This window comes from Pungitius pungitius, chromosome 1 (genome assembly GCF_949316345.1).
Source record: "Pungitius pungitius chromosome 1, fPunPun2.1, whole genome shotgun sequence".
NCBI classification, from domain to species: Eukaryota; Metazoa; Chordata; class Actinopteri; order Perciformes; family Gasterosteidae; genus Pungitius; species Pungitius pungitius.
In genome coordinates, this window is record NC_084900.1 from 2298220 (window position 1) to 2319731 (window position 21512).

The window sequence follows — 21512 nt, forward strand, 5'->3', positions numbered from 1 at the left end:
CCCAATGGAGAGTTAAGAGGAACAAATCTGGGGAATCCCCTTCTACTTTATTAATGTCTTATTGATAGTAATAGTAGGAATTGAGAAATTCCCTCCTCCATGCATCCACCTTGAGTTAATAAAGCATTTGACATTTTTGTTTTGATTAACAGGTAATTAAAAGGCAAATATGGACATTTAGTTTTATTACTTTAGAATTAGAAGGAATTTAATCTACCTGTATCAGAATAATAATTACGCCCCCTAGTGCACCTTTGTACTCGTCCTGTAATGACTTTACATTGTTTATGCTTCAGGATTTGTACATTTTAATTCGTTATATATTAAACAACACTGTTCATTAGGAGGAAAAGCAGGTTTATTTTCAGAGCATCACTTGTTAAGGTTCTGGAGGCCCCTCGAGGGAGATCACACTACGATGAATCAAAAGAGTCACCTGGCTCGAATTTTAAAAACCAAAAGGTATTTAATAACTAAACAAAGTGATCAGGAATACAATTTCCAAAGTGAAATTCAATGTGAACAGTGATATATTTCGGGAAATAGAGAATTCTCAGACCAAGTCAAAGGTGAGTCATCAAAGCGGCTGCAGGAGAATTCTAACAGTTCTTCTCTCAGTTTGGTACTTTGAAAATTCCCGGGGGGTTTTGTTTGGTTTATTCGAATGTCATTGGCTTCTTCTCCAAAGTGTCTCCTCCTGGTTCATCCTCTTCACATCCAGATGTGAAACTGCTGCAGTAACCTGAAACCTCTCTGTCTTATCTCTCCCTCACGTTCCAATACACTCTATGTAGAAACATCTGGCTTCATGTCTCAATGAGTGGATATAACACAGTATACATAGTTTGTCTTCATCTTATAACTAGTACACTTCAATTACAACACAACATGTGAGATCACAGTCTTTAATGGTTCATCACAGTTTATCTGGTGCAGTGACAGGATGTTAATGTGTACAGTATTGATATGATTTACATGACTATAAATTGTTATTGACTATAATGCATTCACTTCATCTAACATACAAATGTAATATCTACTATCTAACATCACACAAACTACAATTATACACTAAACATTTCTACATGTAATATACTTCTACTTAAATCCATAACATTTTCCAACAAATAATACATTTAAAATGCTGTTAATCAGGCAAATAAATGCATTTAAAATAACATTGAAGAGAAATCAACTCAGTCAAATCACAGACAAGTTATTATTACTCAGGAATTTATGCAACGTGATCAACTGAGAGTTATGACCAGATAAGAGGGCCAGATGTCCTACTAAAAGGACCAAGTAAGGACGAGGAGTAAGTAAGCAGTCGTGATACTCATAGCAGTAAGTGTGTAGTTGGGGCGAGAGGTGGTGGACGAGGCAGAAGTAGATGAAATGTGTGGAGGGCAGTTGCAATTGTTTGCAAGATTTGGGTACAAGTGAGAGACTGTTGTGGTGAGAGGACACTTGTATTGTGGTGTAGGAAAGATTTGAGCTTCACCTATCTTCACTTCAAGCTCCCGCAAAGTCTTTGTTTCAAGACGTTTTTCGTTCACCTTTTCTTCCTCATTATGGCCCCAGTGTGCACTTGCCAGCCACCCGCCGTGACTTTGGCAGCAGAATGCTGACCACATCATGGAAGGAACATTCACCCTGTTATTCATCGTTATGTTGCCAGGCTGTGCTCCAGTTACCAAATAGCCCTTTATTTCACCGTTGTTGTTCCTACAGTACTTATCCAGAACACATTTGACACATGTCTCCATGTTGTTCCAACTTTGACTGTTAAAAGTTTTTTCTTGTGGAACAATGTTGGTAAGGGTACAGGTAGACACCTTATCATCAAATGTCGATCCGTAGGAGCATGGTAATAAATGTCCTCTGGTTAACGGTGTTTGGTATTTGTAATCCTCATCCGCTGCCTGATGGCTGTAAGTTTCATTACTGGATTTCTCCATGTTCTTGCTGCTACTTTCGTTCTCAAGCTGTAACAATTCAAATATTGAGTCACTGATGTGGATAAGATAGTTAAAAAGCATATTATATGTACAGTAATTGTATATAATGCAGAATGCATCTCAATCTCATGCAATGTGCTTTAAACATTTGGTCTATTCAGATTATTTAAATTTGACAAAGCAAAGTTATTGACACAAGGTAAACGACTGTGATCACATCGTCTTTTATCCAAAGCCAGTCAGTAAAGGCTGGAATTCTGATTAAAATGTGACTAAAAATGCAGTAGTGATGCCGTCACTATGGATTTGGATTTGTAAAAAAAACAACTAACCCAGACAATAATTAACTGGTACATCTGTGAATTACATACGAAAATAAAAAACTAGAGAACATACCTGTGGTTCTATTTTCCATCCGCCGGGCCTCTTAATTTTCTCTGCCCCTTGGTATTTGTAGGCTGAAAACACCGGGATCTTGTTCTCTGTGTCGTAAAGCGTCACAAAACGTCTCCTGTCGTTCCAAGTCTGGCAGATGGCTTTGTATCTGTTCTGGTCCAGGATCTCCCCTCCCACCAGGATTCCAGGGATGTTTGGTGCAGCATCATCAAGGAAGTACTCGTTGCACTCTGATATGGACCTCACCACTTCGGTTACCGTGGGAACGATGGATAGGAGGAGGAGAGCGGCGGGGGCCACGAGGCGAAACATCTCCAGAGACGTCTGTATCCTGAGGTCAGAGGAGAGAAGGAAGTTGGGACAGATGTCATAAGATGCTGTTAATCAGTATATAAACATGGTAGATGTGCAGTTTGTAGTCACTGAAACGATAAATCAAAGATCTCTCCACTACACCATGTTCCTTATTGAAATACTTACCACCTGTCAGGACTTCTGATTCAGCCAAACTGTTCTTCAGACTTTCTTCCTGAGGAGAAGGTCTGGTCCTTATAGTCAGTGATGCGTGAAAGTGGGCGGGCTCTTACCACCAGTGTCATGAGGGTTGTTCCCATTTTACAAATTATTCACATTAGAACTCACTGCAGCTTTGTAATTGAACACTTTCTAAGACACAAACCGTATTTGAAGAATAAATAACAACTATAATATTTCAGATTAGAGCGTGATAAACAGTTTGCATCATTTTGAAGGAATATAAAGTGAAAGGAAAAAGCAGATTCAGGTGATTTTATGTCAGTTGGGCTGTTTGTCAGTGTTTAATTAGTGAATATAGTCTTTACTAAATATACATGATATATACTCAATATATCATGTTCATCTTCATTACAATGTGATTTACTGCAACCCTTTAAAACAACTTTCAAAAATGCTGATAGTGTCTTCAGTCTTTCAGTTTTTTTACTCTTTCCCTAGAAAGTTCTCTCCTGGAAACGTCTTGTTCCTCTTTTACACAAGGAAGTTTTTAGGGTCACGGAGGACAAACAAAAGGATTCTTCTCAGAATGAAAATCAAAAGTGGAAACTACCACCAAATACCTGGAAAATGAATTGTCTGCTTCTTTATTTTAGAGAAATGAAAGTGTAAGCTCAGCGCTGAGATCAGCATTTATTCAGAGTTGTTCTTAAGACAACAGGAAACAGAGTGTGTGTGTGTGTGTGTCTGGCGGTTAACTGCAAACACACTTTTAGTTTCCTAGAATAAACCTGTAAATATAAGGCCCACTGACACACTGTGACCTAAGACAATGCGCATCAGGATTTAGGTCCACTCGCAGTTCAATAAATTATTTTTGTGTCTTGGTTTGCATGTAATTTATATTGTTACTATCGTTAAGGACTGGAAAGGCCTAACGTTAGGCACTATACTCAATTCAGGCATTTAATTCAACGTTGACCATCTTGTATTCAGTATTATGTCCTCAAATTCCACACGGCCATCATGGAGTGCATCCTCTGCTCCTCCATCACCGTGTGGTACGCTGCAGCCACTGCCAAGGACAAGGGCAGGCTGCAGCGTGTCATCCGCTCTGCAGAGAAGGTGATTGGCTGCAAATTTCTGTCTCTCCAGGACTTGTTCACTTCCAGGACTTTGAAGCGGGCCAGTAGGATTGAAGCCGACCCCTCCCACCCCGGACATGAACTGTTTGTGCCCCTTCCATCCGGCAGGCTGAGGTCCATCAGGACTAAGACCTCCCGCCACACGAACAGTTTCTTCCCTTCGGCAGTCGGGCTCACCAACAGAGCCCAGGCCCCCCCTGACTGACTCTCACTCTGATGTACATTCACTTTGTCACTTTCACTTGTCATTTGTCACTTGTCTGTTTAGCTGGTGCATTTTATCTTAATTTTTAATTTTATCTTTATTTCTCAACTTACTAACCCATAGCTTTAGCGTACTAACCCATAGCATATATTTAATTATATTTTTAGTTTTATTTTATTGCTGCACTACGTTGTTATTATTTTACTGTCTGCCTTCATGCCACCAAGTCAAATTCCATGTATGTCTGACATATAATGGCAATAAAGGTTTCCTGATTCCTGACCCTGAAATGTCCCGTAGGGGTCGTGAAATATTAAAGTTTGATGGTCGACAGGCTGAAAAATGGTGTCAACTTCAATAAGTTCAGCTGCTGTGTGGTTTCTGTCTGCAGGAATAAAAGGCCTTTGGTTAAAATAAGCAAGTTATTTCTAGAAGTTATTGGTCAGAATGTGAACATGTAGAGCTGCTTCTTTTCTTCTTCACAAGGAACAAGACTCAACCCTCTCTGGAAGATCTTTCCTATGATTCAGCTCGAGCTGCAAGGAGAGGAGAGGCTTTTATTTGAATTAATAAACAGCGTTCCTCCAACAATGTACCTCCTTTATAAGCATGCAGGGCCTCAGCTTGCTGGACAACAGTAAACATTTAGACCACAACGTGATTGAGTTCACAGAATGTGGTGAAGCAATAAATGAAGCAATAGAATGTGAGTTCTTGTGGTTCTTTTAAAAGAAAGTGTGCAGTGTTGGGTTGACTCAGGTCAGCTGCATAGTGTTGCAGCTGATGAATTGTAGTTGCAGTTGCATGAAGTTTGAACTTTGAGGATTTCCAGAGGTGCTCCTGCGTCAGGCCAGCTTTCTGTGCACCTTCACGCAGACTACAAAGATGAGGATGTGGAGGACCACCAGCAGGACCACCTGCAGGAACACCAGGAGGACCACACATTTCAAGTTAAAATGTACTTTGAATATAATCTTGTGTTTTTTATTGTTAGAAACAAGCTTTCAAAAGAACAACATCAATAACCATGTTTTGTTTCTGCGTCAAATCGTTCTGGAGAATATGAAAGAGTTTGTGCAGAACTTTTTAACCAAAACTCTAAATATACCTCTGATATCATTTGACTAGACTTCTTCTTCGAGGTTGATTGGCAGGTGGTGAAAACAACAATTTGTCGCCTTACTGCCACCAGCTGGTAAGGACCGAGTCTCCCAAATGCGATGGAGAGATAATATTAAGACGGACTTTACAACCTCTAACAATGAATAATTAACCGTTATGTAACAGTCAAACGATCCGTCAAATTATTCATGGTAATAAAGAGAAACAAAAGTCCAGCTCCTTATGATGAGGGGATTTATTCCCCATAATACATCCATTATTACTTTCTCTTCATCTTCAGCCTCTCACAGTCGTCCCGGTTCTTCCAGGACGAGCTGTAGGGAGTCTCCTCCCAATGGAGAGTTAAGAGGAACAAATCTGGGGAATCCCCTTCTACTTTATTAATGTCTTATTGATAGTAATAGTAGGAATTGAGAAATTCCCTCCTCCATGTATCCACTTTGAGTTAAAAAAGCATTTGACATTTTTGTTTTGATCAACAGGTAATTAAAAGGCAAATATGGACATTTTGTTTTATTGCTTTAGAATTAGAAGGAATTTAATCTACCTGGATTAGAATAATAATTACGCCCCCTAGTGCACCTTTGTACTCGTCCTGTAATGACTTTACATTGTTTATGCTTCAGGATTTGTATATTTTAATTCGTTATTTATTTAACACTGTTCATTTGTTAGGAGGAAAAGCAGGTTTATTTTCAGAGCATCACTTGTTAAGGTTCTGGAGGCCCCTCGAGGGAGATCACACTACGATGAATCAAAAGAGTCACCTGGCTCGAATTTTAAAAACCAAAAGGTATTTAATAACTAAACAAAGTGATCAGGAATACAATTTCCAAAGTGAAATACAATGTGAACAGTGATATATTTCGGGAAATAGAGAATTCTCAGACCAAGTCAAAGGTGAGTCATCAAAGCGGCTGCAGGAGAATTCTAACAGTTCTTCTCTCAGTTTGGTACTTTGAAAATTCCCGGGGGGTTTTGTTTGGTTTATTCGAATGTCATTGGCTTCTTCTCCAAAGTGTCTCCTCCTGGTTCATCCTCTTCACATCCAGATGTGAAACTGCTGCAGTAACCTGAAACCTCTCTGTCTTATCTCTCCCTCACATTCCAATGCACTCTATGTAGAAACATCTGGCTTCATGTCTCAATGAGTGGATATAACACAGTATACATAGTTTGTCTTCATCTTATAACTAGTACACTTCAATTACAACACAACATGTGAGATCACAGTCTTTAATGGTTCATCACAGTTTATCTGGTGCAGTGACAGGATGTTAATGTGTACAGTATTGATATGATTTACATGACTATAAATTGTTATTGACTATAATGCATTCACTTCATCTAACATACAAATGTAATATCTACTATCTAACATCACACAAACTACAATTATACACTAAACATTTCTACATGTAATATACTTCTACTTAAATCCATAACATTTTCCAACAAATAATACATTTAAAATCCTGTTAAACAGGCAAATAAATGCATTTAAAATTACATTGAAGAGAAATGAACTCAATCAAATCACAGACACGTTATTATTACTCAGGAATTTATGCAACGTGATCAACTGAGAGTTATGACCAGATAAGAGGGCCAGATGTCCTACTAAAAGGACCAAGTAAGGACGAGGAGTAAGTAAGCAGTCGTGATACTCATAGCAGTAAGTGTGTAGTTGGGGCGAGAGGTGGTGGACGGGGCAGAAGTAGATGAAATGTGTAGAGGGCAGGTGCAAGTTTCAACAAGATTTGGGTACAAGTCAGAGACTCTTGTGTTGAGAGGACAGTGTGTTCCAGGAAACATTTTAGCTTCACCGTTCCATATCTCCAGTTCTAGCTCCCGCAAAGTCCTTGTTTCAAGACGTTTATCTTTTTCCTTTTCTTCCTCATTATGGCCCCAGTGTGCACTTGCCAGCCACCCGCCGTGACTTTGGCAGCAGAATGCTGACCACATCATGGGAGGAACATTCACCCTGTTATTCATCGTTATGTTGCCAGGCTGTGCTCCAGTTACCAGGTAGCCCTTTATTTCACCGTTGTTGTTCCTACAGTACTTATCCAGAACACGTTTGACGCATTTCTCCATTCTGCTCCAACTTTGACTGTTAAAAGTCTCTTCTTGTGGAACAGCGTTGGTTAGGGTACAGGTAGACACCTTATCATCAAATGTCGATCCGTAAGAGAATGGTAATAAATGTCCTCTGGTTAACGACTTCTGTGATCGGTTTAGGTAATCTTTGTCCCCTGCCTGATGGATGTAAGTTTCATTAGGGGAATCCTCCATGTTCTTGCTGCCACTTTTGTTCTTAAGCTGTGACAATTCACATATTGAGTCACTGATGTGGATAAGATAGTTAAAAAGCATTCTATATGTACAGTAATTGTATATAATGCAAAATGCATCTCAATTTCATGCAATGTGCTTTACACATTTTGGTCTAGTCAGATAATTTAAATTTTATCTTTTATCCAAAGCCAGTCAGTAAAGGCTGGAATTCTGATTAAAATGTGACTAAAAATGCAGTAGTGAGGCGGTCACTATGGATTTGGATTTGTAAAAAAATAAACAAAAACCCAGACAATAATTGACTGGTACATCTGTGAATTACATACGAAAATAAAAAACTAAAGAACATACCTGTGGTTCTATTTTCCATTGTCTTCCGTTGAGCATCCCAGTTTTCTCTGCCCCCTGGTATTTGTAGGCTGAAAACACCGGGATCTTGTTCTCTGTGTCGTAAAGCGTCACAAAACGTCTCTCGTGGTTCCAAGTCTGGCAGATGGCTTTGTATCTGTTCTGGTCCAGGATCTTCCCTCCCACCAGGATTCCCGGGATGTTTGGTGCAGCACCATCAAGGAAGTACTTGTTGCACTCTGATATGGACCTCACCACTTCGGTTACCGTGGGAACGATGGATAGGAGGAGGAGGAGGAGAGCGGCGGGGGCCACGAGGCGAAACATCTCCAGAGACGTCACGCTGTGGTGTTTAACCCTGTTTTTAAGATTTTTAACAAGAAGATTTGTATCTAAACAGCCTTTTTTTGCAGTTTGTGGTCACTGAAATCACACACATAATAAATCAATGAAATACTTACCACCTCTTAGGACGTTTCAACTAAAGTATTTTTCGGTTTGCGGTGGAAACTAGTGGATAATGTCCTCGTTTGAAATGAAAAGTGTCTTAAGATCACAAAGAAAACACAAATCATCAAAGACGAGCCACGCGTTCAGACAGCAGCTCAGCGGCAGCGGTCCTTCTCCTGTGGAGGGAGGGTCTGACCAATGAAACTTAAATACCCAGCAGGGAGGTTTGTGGTGTCCAATCAGAAGGAGCCCCCCCCTTACAAGGAACTTCAGCGGGGAAACAGGTGTGGAGGAAGGAACACTCGGACCCCCCTAGATAAGAGCCTGATAAACAGCTTGCGATGGACATCATTTTGAAGAAGTATACATGAAAGTATGATTAAATTAAAAGGAAAGAGGAGGTAATAGAGGGGGATTTCTTATTACTTGTCAGAGATCTGTTCTCAAAGTTTATCTAGGATTTTGTTTCAATTGGGCTGTTTGTCAGTGTGTAATTTAGTGAATAGAATCTAGACTAATGATATACTAAAATATACATGATATATATACGAATGGTCCCGCATTTTCATAACATTGTGAAAATAGCTTAGTACAACAAGTGAGCCTTTTTTGTGAAGATGTTTCACATCTGTTGCAAACAAAGTATGCTTTACGTCACTGAATCATGATCAATTAAAGGGGAATTCAGGTTTGTTAATATTAACTTTGTCATCATCAAGTTGCTGCTGAGAACAGTAAACAGTAATTGTAGGTTAAGATGAGTGTATGATTTACATTTAGGATTGATTTACAGCTCTGGTTTAGAAAAGGGAGGAAATTTTATTTGTAGTGCGTTTCAACAACAAGGAAATTAGAAGAGCTTCACATAAAAAAACATCCAAAAATAAAGAGATTTATTGATTTAAACTTAAAAGAAAAACAGTCATTAAAAAACTAAAAATATAAAAGAAATTGGTGTGTATTTTAAGTTTCTTTAAGAATTCCAAAATGCAGAAACAGTCAATTAAAGGCAGAAGCTAACAGAAAAGTCTTAACCTGGATTCAAAGGATCTGAGGGACTCTCTGGGACTTTGTTCCTGCTTTAGTTTTGCAGGAAGTACACCCGTCGACATGAGGGATCGTGATGGTTCATAACGTATCAGCAGATCAGACATGTACTTGGGCCCGTAAAACCATTTAGTGATTTATGAACCAACAGCAGGATGTTGAAGTCACTTCCTTGTTTGACAGACAGTGTGAATACCTGAGAACTGGAGTCAGGTGATCCACTTTCCTGTCCTATGTGTGCACCTGAGCGGAAATGATGTGTTCACACTTTGCCGATTGGTGGTGATGCAGTTTGAAAAGCTTGAGGAATATCTATTAAGCATCAGGACACAACAGAGGAGGAACCCACTATTTGTCTGATTGTCTGAATCAGTTAAAAAAAGGAAATAAAAATGTTCAGAAATGTTCAGGAATGGAGCTCCTGTTTTCTTTATATATGTTGCCGTTGGGGGCTGTTATAGAAAGACACAACCTGTCTTTTCACTGTTATGCAGATGATTTGCAAATGTATTGCCTATGAAACTGAATGACAGTGTCGCACTACACTTCCTGCTTAACTGTATTAATGATATTAAGTTGTGGCTGTCACAAAACTTTCTTAACTTGAACGAAGATAAGACAGAGTCTTATCATCTTCAGTACTTCGCCCATAATAAACGGTCCATCTTTGAGTTTGGGAGCACTGGCTTCATACCTCAAGCCAGCTGTTTTTGAAATTTGGGGGTTACTTTCGATTGCAACATGAAATTTGATAAACAAATCAGCAATGTTGTTAGAAGGAGCTTTTTTCAATTCCGTCCGGCATCATTCCCATACGACCTCTACGGTGGAGCTGTGTGGTTGTCTCCTGTTTCGATCCCTTCCGTCTCTTGTCCTTGGCAATGGGCGTGTCCCTTGTGCTGCAGTCGTATGGGATTGGCTGCCCATTGAAGCCCGGCTCCTCCCTGGTGAATTGCTTTCTGCTCCAGGGCATCACATGACTCCCTCTCCTGGCCGAAGATTATTTAAACTAAGTTTTTATGGTCCAGTAATCAAAGGTTTTTCCTCGTCCTTCAACATTTTGCTCATAGTCTACCTGGCAGGAGGAGAAAAGGTGGAAGAAATCCATCAGGATTTAACACCAGGTTCTAACATTGTGGCAGGAGGTTAATGTGTACACGAATTAAACAACTTAAACCACTATAAATTGTGTTAGATTAAAAATTGTTGCTAATGTAATAACTACTACCTAATAACACACAAACTACAAAAGATTATCACATGTATCATAAGGTCAACCACTAAGCGTGCTCCTCTGCTTAAATCCTTAATAATTCCTCGAGTAATCGACCTCTATGATGAGCATCCGGGGCCTTTGCTGACAGGTGAGGCAACAGAAGGTGAGACGTTTGGATGCGTCACGTTGGCCGTCCGGCTGCGCCTTACATGGAGGCGCTGCTGCGCCGAGTCAACCTTCTGCGCAGCTTCACGCAGACTGCGAAGAGGAGGACGTGGAGGACAGCGAGCAGGACGATCAGCAGGACGACACACACCAGCCGGGGCAGCGGCAGGTCAGGGGGGGGCTCGGCTGGGACTGCTGATGACACGGAGGAGGCAGCGCTTAGTGATCTCCGATTAACGCAAACGCAGCTTCCGAGGCTTTTAAAAAAACGATTTCTCAATGTTGACTGCAATTAAAATATGCATTAAAGTAGCAGGTGTCTAGATGTCCAGGCGTCACCTCTCACGGCCAGCCGGCTCCGTGGGGACGTCCCGCGCGCGGGGATTTCGCACCAGTAGAGCCCTTCGTCGGAGCGCGACACCGCCACAAAGGTCACGTTCGCCGCGGACCGATTGCCGATCATCACCCCGTCCTTGTAGAAGGCCGCGGAGGCCGCGGGCTGCGGCTCCCACCGCCGCGCTCCTCCTCCCTCACCTCCTCCCCCTCCAGGGGAGGCGCAGCGGAGCGTCACCCGGTCGCCCTCCGTCACAGGGAGCGCGGGGCTCTGCAGGATCACATTACCGCTCACGGCGATGTGGACGCCGCTGCCGCTGCGCCCGTGACGCTCGGAGCCGCACCAGTACACGCCGCTGTCCGACGGGTAGACGTCCCCGATGGCGCAGGTGGAGCCGTTGGTTGCCCGCCCCCAGGCGGAGGGGCACGGCTGGGACGTTTGGGTGGAGGTGTTTCTCAGCAGGGTCCAGCCGTCGGAGCAGCCCGGCCCCCCGCAGGTCAGGGTGAGGGTCTCGTACAGGAGGAACTGGGACCTGTCGGGGTGCACCACCAACGTGGCTGACGTTTCCAACACGAAGAGTCAAACCAAAAACCACATGACCCGAAAACATCAAAAGTACTGTTTTGTCTCGGAGATTAAATCGTCTGTGGAGAACGTTTTTTTTTTAAATCCAAAAGTAGATTTAGATTGTGAGGTGAACATTTAACTGGCTTAAAACAAATGGACTGTTTGAGATGAATTAAAAAGAGAATAATTGACCTGATAATACAAACGGTTCAAGTGGACAAACACAGGACGAGACAAAGAAGTGACACTAGAAAGCAATAATAATAATAATAATAAAAGTTGTATTTCTCACAGAGCATCAGGCAGAGTGGTGTGATCTCCATCCCGTCTTGATGTTGTGGCTCTTCCTCTTCCTCACTTTCAATCTAACAGACATTCAACCCACATCCTGCTAAACACAGGAAACCACCACAACAAGCCAGAACCGAGGAGGAGGAGTTGAAGAGAAATAGAACATAACACCTTCCGACTCTTAGGCTCGTCGCCGTGTTAAAGCTTAAAGCAATAAAATCATGAGGTTCATATATATTGATAAAATGTTTATTCAACAGAGGAAAACTTTGCATGGACCCCATGGCGAGGATCATTGCTGTAGAAGTCATGTAAAGGTCATTAAAGGTCATGGGATGGCGTCACTTAAACCTTCTGCAGATCTGATTTAACGGACTCAAAATATGTAGAGATACTTTTCAAAATAGATTCTGACCACAGATTTAATACATGATGAATATTTTATTAAATACGTCTAAAGTATTTCATAAAGACTTCTCCCTTTCACAACCTGCATCGTGCATGAACATGTCAACGTGAAACTTTCCGCTCGTTCTTACCCACAAGTTCACACCTGCCAACAGGAAGTGAAGCAGCATCGACAAAAGGTCACAGAGAAAATCCCAAATCATCGAATTCACATTAGTTGGTGAGGAGGGGACAGAACAGCTGACAAACTGAGACGTGACATGGAGTAATGTTTAAAATCAGCATTTAAATGGTCCTTTATAGTGAGACTTGAACAACATCAATGAATGCACAATGATAATAGCCATTCAAAAATAGCTTGAATGGAGCTGTGTCAATGTGTAAATCCTCTTGACCTGCGTAACTTTGTCTATTAAACACACACATATCAATATTTAGTGTACGGTAATCAAAAGCCCTAAAAAAATTTAAAAAATAATTACAAAAATTCACCCATGTTTAATACTTGATCGTTGACAGAATGGATTTTACTCCGGTGGTGTTAATACTCAGAGTGACCAAGAATAAAGCAAACCCTGAGATTCTGCCCAGTTACAATGGCAGTGGAAACACTGAAGAACAACAGCTGCATTAAAGTAAAGGTTCTTCACAGTGAGTGAGGGCTCGCGCGTACCATTTTGTAAAACTTTGTTTTTAAGGCACACAAACGCCAACCTCCAGCGCGCTCACGTTCACAGCAGCGGACCCTTCTACTCCTCCGGGAGGTTGGATAGAACCCCGTAGCGGTTGTGCGTCAGCAGGGGGGCGTGGACGCCCTGCCGGGCCGCGGCGTGGTTTGGGGCGAGGCGGAGAATCGGAGAAGCTCTTGGAAGGCGCAGCGAGCCTCCCCCCGGGGACGGGGCTCGGAGACACTGGGGGGGGAGACGCGCCGCCGTCACCGAGGCCAAGGTCAGGGCTGCTTACGGGCCCGCTGCCTTCAACGTGGGGGCCGCCGCGCGGTGGGATTTCTGATTTTGGATTCGAGTCTTTATTCTTGGGGAGGTTGCCAGACTTCGGGTGGTTGCCGGTGGTGGAGGCTGCCGGTTTGGCCCCCGCGTTGTGGGGACTCGGGCCCATTGGTTGGTGGAGTTTGCTCCGCTGCTTGTTGGACGTGTTTTGGAGAAGGGAATCCTGGTCGCTCGGGTTTGGACTTGGCTGCGAGCTGCTTTTTGAACTTCGGTCTGATGATGGTGTGCAGATAAGTGTGCGTACCCGTTCTATGTGAGATCAGAAAAAGAAGAAGTTTCAGTCATTACAGCGAGCAAGAGAATAATAGTGCTTGTGGTTTTAATTTGGATTCACTCAACCAGCGGAGAGGATCCGTTACCATGTGACGCTAAAAAGAAACTCTGCTTTTATTACTTTTTAAAACAGAGACGTGACCTGATTTGAATCCTGACTTTGGTTCAAATGTACTGATCTCCTTTTTTTCTCCAAAATAATACTGTCTATCTAATATTAAAAGATGCAATAATCAAACATATTTAATGTATATTTGAATGAATTTCCAGTTTTGGAAAAAAACAAGTTTGATAAAAAGAAAAAATGTGATTGACTCACCAAAGTTTAAGTATTTTGTCAGTAGGAATGCAAATACAATTACAATTGCAATTGCAATTGTAATTGTATTTGCAATTGCAGTTACAGTCTCAACTTTGCAGGATTTCATGCAGTTATCTGAAATGATAATCAAGATTATACAGACACGAGTACATCAGTGAGATTTCAGAAACATCAAACACTTGTCAAAGAGCCTTGACTAGATTCAGGTATTTTGACCAAACTACGTAGGGCTGCAACTAACAATTATTTTGATAATAATACAATAATAATTTGATTAATTGGTCAATTTTTTTTAATGAATCGATGAATTGGATTAGATACAAAAAAAGAGCATTAAAAAGCTTCGATCTCGAACTGCAAATTCGCATTTCAAAAATAATTCAGAAAGCGTCATGTGACTTCGTTGTTGCAGACCAAAAACTAAGAGTTGAACCCTGAAAGTCAGATTAAATGTTCAAGTCAGTAGATTCTCCTCAATAAAACCGTATTCCTTTGATTCTGAAAGGCTATTTGTTTCAAAGTGGGGTTTCAGAAAAGTCAAACAATAACAAACATAAATGATTATCTTGGCCAGAAAAACCTCAGTATGTCAAATAAGATGATATTCTGTTAACAGAGTTACAATAAGGAACTAAATGCACAAACATATCTTCGACATACTTGAAGCCGATCGTGTGCTTTCACTTGGGAACTAAAGCTTGGAGGGAAACACTGTATCAGGGCAACCCAGTCTCCAAAAAAAAGCGTGAAATGGCTACGTTGGTCCACCGTGATAAACGTAGTCATGTTACATTTAGCCCCAAAATAACGTTACTATGTTACGTTTCTTTTGGCCCATTCACTTACATTGCTTTGCAAATAGGTCACGTGTGGAGTGAATGGACAGCAACATAGCATCAAAGAATCAATAGGGAAATGCTGTCCCCTCAATGCTAATGTAAACCCTGGTTGGATAGGGATTCAAAATTGGACATGAAGAACCGTGAACTTAGTTCAAATATTTTGAACTATGAACTGAACTAGTTCCTTTTTAACATTTTTGAACTAAACTTTGAACTAGTTAATGTAGAAAGTAAACTTTCCCAACACTGGCTATAGGACCCCGGAAGATGATGAACTATGCCTGGGAAGGGCGAAGCCATGCCGGTACGAGCATGATGTGCAAATTAATCGTCAGATCAAAGTATAATTGACTTGGACAGTGGACTAAACACTTAAATAGACCTTGTGCACATTTAAGGGTTGTGAGGAAGAAAAGAAAAAAAAAATGGGGAAAAAGGGAGGGGTCCTTTTAAGTGAGTTTTGTAAGTTCCCTGGATCATAAGATCAGAGACTTAAGTGGGAGGTGTTGTGTTTTCTGTGGTGTTTTGTAATTTGTTAAGTTTTGTTATTTCTTATTTACATGTGTGAGCAAATGTTTACCTGCCAAAGCTACATTTAAAGGCCAGGAACACTCTTGATGTGTATCAGCGCAATAGTGTAGCGTCCCTTTAAGAAATAACTGCTGTAAGAACATGTGACCGGTGTTTACCAGGTGAAAAGGAAGCGCGAGATTCACTTGTTTGTAATGACTTCCAACCCGGTGTGCAGCCACTTGGTAAGCTCTTAATTTCCAATGTTTCTTGTCTGCTTAATGATGTACACTTCATGTTGTCCGATGTCGCCATTATATGTTTCTGCTGTGTTTACTTTCTTTAGTTTTATATGTTTAAAGCTTAAAATGTGGACTGGTGGTAAAGTAGGTACTTCCTGGTTTGCCGTGGGGCATTGTGGGAATTGTAGTTTCCTGCTAAGGAAAGACTGGATGCTTGTGTGAATGTGGGGCATAACGTTTGAATGTTATCATAGTATTTATAATGTTTATTTGTATTTTGAATAGTGTTAAGATAAAGAACTTGGGAGTTGTTGGTTGTATGCACATGGGAATTGAAACGTTGCATTTCTCATCATTCCAGGTTTATTACCTGGTTCCTTTATGAACAGAAATAAACAAAGAAATGAGGAACGCTGAGTAATGTCCTTTGTATGCCGGGTATGCCCTTTCCGTGGGGAGAAAACGGACAATAGTAGTGATAGACTAATCGAACCATCTAACAAGTGGCCCGATAGGGGCCCTCGGACCGTACACTGCTGTAACGGTAACGCCCCCACTGGAAGTGTTTTTTTGATAATGCGCCGTTAAAGGCGTTGCGTGGCCACGCTTTCCCAAAGAGACACTCAAATCTTCGCAGAAACGAATAAACGGAAGGTCTTCTACAGTCTCTGATAGAAGATTATGAAAGAATAACGCATACTTCTCGCTAGAAATGCCATCGAAATGCATACAAATGCTGATGCTTTCTTAAAATATTGTGTTTTTCACGGAGATTATGCTGACCGTCCGCCATGTTTTTCTTTTTGCTACCGGGAAACTTGATAGTCACGTGACCTATTTGCAAAGCAATGTAAGTGAATGGGCCAAAAGAAACGTAACATAGTAACGTTATTTTGGGGGGAAACGTAACATGACTACGTTTATCACGGTGGACCAACGTAGCCATTTCACGCTTTTTTTGGAGACTGGGTTGATCAGGGACGCCAACGAGTTACATGACACAACAACAGAAAGCTTTAGATCTCCGTTGGTTTCCACAGTAATCACATTAAGCTTTTATGTTATATTGATTACTGCCCCATGTGTTTATAGCGAAACTGTATGCGGCTGACACTCAGTGTAGGAGCCACGAAGGTGATTATTATATGTTCTGTCTAGTATAAAATGATAGTGGATATGAGTTTAATGGTTTATATTTGGGACACTTGGGTTGTTATATTTTGTTGGGTTTGTTAATTGCATATCACCGTAATTGGGGGCGGTAACCTTTTGACTGATTATAATAGCAGGCACAGACGGAAGTAGGGAGCAAGGAAAGAGAGGGTGAGTGACGGGGACGCCGTATTTTTGTTGACCGCTATCGCTAACGCTTGTTGATCGCTATTGACACTGTTGCTTGCTGCTGCTGCGCCGCTGTTTGCTACGCTGCTACAGTTGTGATTTTTCTTTACTTTGAGCACGTTATGCATACCGGATTATGTTGGACTAATACTTCAATAAACCTGTCAAAACGCATCATTGGATCGGAGCGGAATTTTTCTTTGGTACATCGCGTCACAATCCGCTACACCCATAACTTAGCCTCTCAGCGACTGTTTATTTGAATACATGTCGCTACACTCAGCGAAGGCTAAAGCGTGAATGTGGACCTCGGTCCCAGCATACCTGGAATGTGAATCTCCGTCTTCCTGGTCTGGCCAATCTCAGATTGGTTCACTCTGCAGGTGAAGCTGTGCGGAGAAAAGACACAAAGTGATTGTGACGAGGAGACTTATGACTTATAAAGCTCATAAATGCAGAATCTTTGTACTTGTTTCCCGCCTGCACGGTCGCTCTCCTCGTGACGCTGTAACAGTCGCTTTGGGGGTCTCGAGAGTACTTCGGCTCTTCGGCGCTGATGACGTTTCCTTCAGCGTCAAGAAATGTGACGTCGGGCTTCGGGGACCAGCAGCTGGCTTCGCACTGCAGGGTGACGTCCTCCCCTGGAACCATCGCCAGTGTGGGCTCAGAAGCTGCACCTGCACAGAGGAACACGACACCCATTACACAAGGTAGTACAAGGAAGAGCTTGGAGTCAAAAACCTCCTGTGGACAACGCTTTGTTCAGCAAAATAAACCCGTTTGGTAGGAAGTGAAAATCTTTGCCTGAGTTTAACTATGTCAGAGCAGTGGAATGAAGATGTGGAGCAACGTTATGAGATTCCAGGAGGACGGGTTTGACATCTGAAGATGGGACGATGGATTCCACTCGGTGGTAAATGAGTACGTGCAGAGTGGGAAGGAATGAGGCCAAGTACAACCCTCTGTTCACCTTTAGACCACATTTCAAGAGATTTTTAATACGGAAATGTTTTCACCTCTACTTTCTGCTGTTTCATTACTATAGAGGTTTACAACGAAACAACGTAAACATTTAGAAGTTTGCGACCAATATTGCGAATCACGTTAAAATCTGGTCCAAACACGAAGGTCTCTTTTAAACCACTAAATGGACTTTAGAGCTTTAGTGACTATTTCCATGTACATTACTCATAGAGAATTCTATACACACATTAATATGGATGAAGGTAATTTCGGCTCGACTATTAATTGAATCCAACACCATGCATATGATTCTGAGGGAATTTTGCGTCATTCATTCATTTATTTCTTGTCTTTTTTCCTCTTCTCCATAACGATTAGCAGCCACTATTGGCTGGTTGGGATGGATGAAGTCTGCGGACGTACCCACAGAGAGCTCCACCGTGCAGGTGATCACCGCGGAGTCGTCCCTCCTCGTGCACGTGTAGGTCCCTGCATCGGACCGCCGCACGTCGGAGAGCCGCAGCGACATGTTCCCGCCCTCCACCTCCTTCAGGAACAGCTGGGAGCGGTGGGTGAAGTTGTCGTGCTTGTCGGGCTTCTCACAGCCATTCGCGTACGCGAAGGCAAGGGCGCCGCGCATGGTTCCGTCTCTCTTGATCCAATCTAAATTCAGGACGTTTTTGTTCTGGACTCCGCAGGGAAGGATGACCGTTTGGCCCACAAAGGTCACGATCTCCACCGTCGAAGCTCCTGAAACAAACAAACAAACAACATCAACAAACACCAGGAGAAGAGTACATTCGCCTTTCTTCTTGCCTCATTTCGTGGATTAAACTCACAGACACACTAGACTTCAGTAGTAATACTTCAAACGTAATGGATTCATGAATGAGAGACAAACCTCTGACGTTCAGAAGCAGCGATCCAGCGGCGCAAATCAGGACGGTGACAGCGGCGGGGAGCGAACGCAACATGACGGAAACCGCAAAACCTTCACAGGTAAAACTGTTCACAGGTAAAACTTTTCACAGGTAAAACTGATCCAAAAGCGGACTGAAAAACGTAAGACTGGATTCGGTGCGTGGGGCCGAATGGAAGGTTCGAGTCGTACTGTGTATACTTTCGATATCAGGGCGGATGTGACGTAAGAATGACGCGGGGGGGGGCGTCAAGTCAAGTAGACCTTCATTTAAAACATGATTTAATGATACACAAATGAGTCACAACATGAAAGTCTACAATCAGGGGCCTGTTTCAATAAGGAGGTTCAACCAACTCTGAGTTAAAACGTGAACTCTGAGTTGACTTACCCTGAGATGGGAAACTCTGAGTTTTCGGTTACAGAACAGCTGAAATGAGTTAGTTCAATCAACTCTGAGTTGACCTACTCTGAGTTAAGCGCGTGCACCACAACTATAAAAAGCCATTATCAATGGAGCGCAGATATTACGAGTCACCATGGCAACAGCGCCAGACAAAAAGAGGTCTTCATATTTTTCACCAGCAGAACTGGATGTGCTTATGCAAGCATATGGAGAGTACGAACATATATTTTAAAAAAAAGCAACACGGCTGCAGCGGCGAAGGACAGAGAGTTAGCTTGGGAGAAAATAGCTGCTCGAGTCAATGCGTAAGTTTACATTTGAATTACTGTTATACAGTGTTGTGTGTAATTAATTTCTATGTAATCTAAAAACTGTAATTTAATTCCGTAATTTAAAGTAAAATCTGATGTAATTGCATTAAATGCTGCATAAACTATAAAGCAATTCTGTATAAAACAATAGTGGATTTAACATCAAATTTTAAAAGATATATTTTTTCAAGAATAATTCATGCAATTGTATAATGTTTATTTGAAAGCATTAAAAGTGCAGTTTCTTGTCTCTCCTTGTATTGTTCAAGTGGTTGAAGTTGATATGGGATTTAGAAAGTAATTAGTAATAAGTAGACCAATACTTTCTAGAGATAGTCATTATTACATTAATCTAATTACACTGTTGAAGAAGCCAGTTGTAGTTAGTAATATAAGTGACTTGCCCAACTGTTATAATATCAGAAGTGAAACTGGAAGAAGAGTGTGTTATTCAACCTAATTTTAATTTTCATGTAGGTGCAATCTTGCACATTATTACTGTGGATGGACCTCCTGTTGACATAGTCCGCTTCATTTTCGGAAGGTGCAATGATGGGAATATGTGTGCCATCAATGCATCCAACCACATTCGGAAATCCTAAAAGGAATTCTATTATTAGTTTACTTCCAGGGGTCGCAGCAATATGCTCTTAACTGAACGTCATTTATCAGGTTAGCCTCATTTAAACCGATTTATACATCACTGACCTGCAATCCTGTGAAACTCCTCTTTGATGGCTTTCACGGGTTTGTGCCCAGGAAACAGCACAAAAATTCGGAGAAAGCGCTTAAGAGCGAGGCACACTTTCCATACAACTCTGCAAACAGTAGCCTTACTGATATGTTCTGCATCCCCAATGTTATACAGAAAACTACCATTTGCAAAGAAACGTAATGCAACGCAAAGCATCTGCTCGGATGTTAGAGCACGGCCGCGATGTCTGATGTTTCTGATGTAAGGATGGATGAGATTATGGATGTATCTTATTGACTGTAAAGAAAAACGGTACCGCTCAAATAAAAATGAATATGGATATGACAAAAAATCCACTCTGGGTCTCAAAATCCTCTCCCGACGTAAATGCAACTCCCTACGGATTAATGCAGCCTCTTCATCCACAGGATCGTCCATAAAAGGACATGCCATTTCATTCACTTGATTTGATGCGCTCTGCGTGACTGAAATGTGCGCAATGAATGAATACCGAAAGAATGAATGAGGTGATTAAATACCACTTCCTCTTTAAAAAAGGGGAGGAGACGAAATAAACTCTGGGTTTCCCGAAGAAAACCTGCTCCCGACCAGGTTAGGTTCACAGAGTAAGTTGCCATGGTAACTGACTCTGAGTATAAGTTACCTCTCTTTCTGAAACAGGCTTGACTTACTCTGCTTTCTCAGGTTTAACATACCTCCCATTCTGAAACAGAAAACTCAGAGTTTCCCTCATTTCAGGGTTAACATACTCAGAGTTTTCACTTAACCTCCTTTCTGAAACAGGCCCCAGGTCATTTAATGCTAGTGGGATGATGAAAATATTGATTTCTTCATTTCCAAACGTTTGGGTCACACGTTTGCATGAAGCACGTGAAAGTTCAGACACACTCTCATTGAATTAAGAGGGTTAGCAGGAAATTCACTGACTGAGTTTACTTGTTGAGGAGCAATTGTTGTAAAACCAATTTAGTAATAAAGTAGCAAAAAATGAAAATATTAAATTAGGGTACAAGTACTTCAAAAGTACTTGAGTGGATACTTTACATTTAACTGCCTGAATGTAACAGCAGCTGTGGGGGAGGCGGGGGGCCGAGTAACTTACTGTGATGTTTTTAGAAACCTTTCATATTAAATCTTTATATCTGTACATTTTCACTATGTTTATTTAATATTAGTCAGTGTTTTTCCATGAATGGATCACAGGTATGTTTCTCAATTGCGGTTCTTCTTATGGCCG

At 41.5% G+C, this 21512-nt stretch overlaps 3 protein-coding genes across 8 annotated transcripts; all 3 read right to left on the bottom strand.

Moving 5' to 3' along the window:
* Positions 1-891: 891 nt before the first annotated feature.
* On the bottom strand, positions 892-3180 carry LOC119222999 (endonuclease domain-containing 1 protein-like). Its single transcript, XM_037480051.2, has 3 exons — positions 2835-3180; positions 2355-2685; positions 892-1985 (listed from the first exon to the last, which is right to left on the bottom strand). The coding sequence occupies exons 2-3, from the start codon at positions 2664-2666 to the stop codon at positions 1290-1292; spliced, it is 1008 nt and encodes a 335-aa protein (XP_037335948.2). The 5' UTR covers positions 2667-2685; positions 2835-3180; the 3' UTR covers positions 892-1289.
* Positions 3181-6072: 2892 nt separating this feature from the next.
* Positions 6073-12161, bottom strand: LOC119223035 (endonuclease domain-containing 1 protein-like). Of its 3 annotated transcripts, none has more exons than XM_037480123.2 (6): positions 12018-12161; positions 11164-11715; positions 10869-11019; positions 8408-10518; positions 7950-8304; positions 6073-7622 (listed from the first exon to the last, which is right to left on the bottom strand). In XM_037480123.2, exons 1-4 carry the CDS (start codon positions 12046-12048, stop codon positions 10515-10517), a joined length of 738 nt encoding a protein of 245 aa, XP_037336020.1. In that variant the 5' UTR covers positions 12049-12161; the 3' UTR covers positions 6073-7622; positions 7950-8304; positions 8408-10514. The 3 variants fall into 3 exon arrangements, with proteins under 3 accessions (XP_037336020.1, XP_062416432.1, XP_062416425.1); XM_062560448.1 differs by having other exon boundaries at positions 10774-11019; XM_062560441.1 differs by lacking the exons at positions 10869-11019; positions 11164-11715; positions 12018-12161 and having other exon boundaries at positions 8408-10860.
* Positions 12162-12251: 90 nt separating this feature from the next.
* LOC119222963 (V-set domain containing T-cell activation inhibitor 1-like) lies at positions 12252-19164 on the bottom strand. Of its 4 annotated transcripts, none has more exons than XM_037479994.2 (6): positions 18826-19164; positions 18348-18674; positions 17431-17638; positions 17286-17350; positions 14024-14140; positions 12252-13644 (listed from the first exon to the last, which is right to left on the bottom strand). In XM_037479994.2, exons 1-6 carry the CDS (start codon positions 18896-18898, stop codon positions 13118-13120), a joined length of 1317 nt encoding a protein of 438 aa, XP_037335891.2. In that variant the 5' UTR covers positions 18899-19164; the 3' UTR covers positions 12252-13117. The 4 variants fall into 4 exon arrangements, with proteins under 4 accessions (XP_037335891.2, XP_062416312.1, XP_062416325.1 ...); XM_062560328.1 differs by having other exon boundaries at positions 12252-13680; XM_062560341.1 differs by lacking the exon at positions 14024-14140.
* Positions 19165-21512: the final 2348 nt, after the last annotated feature.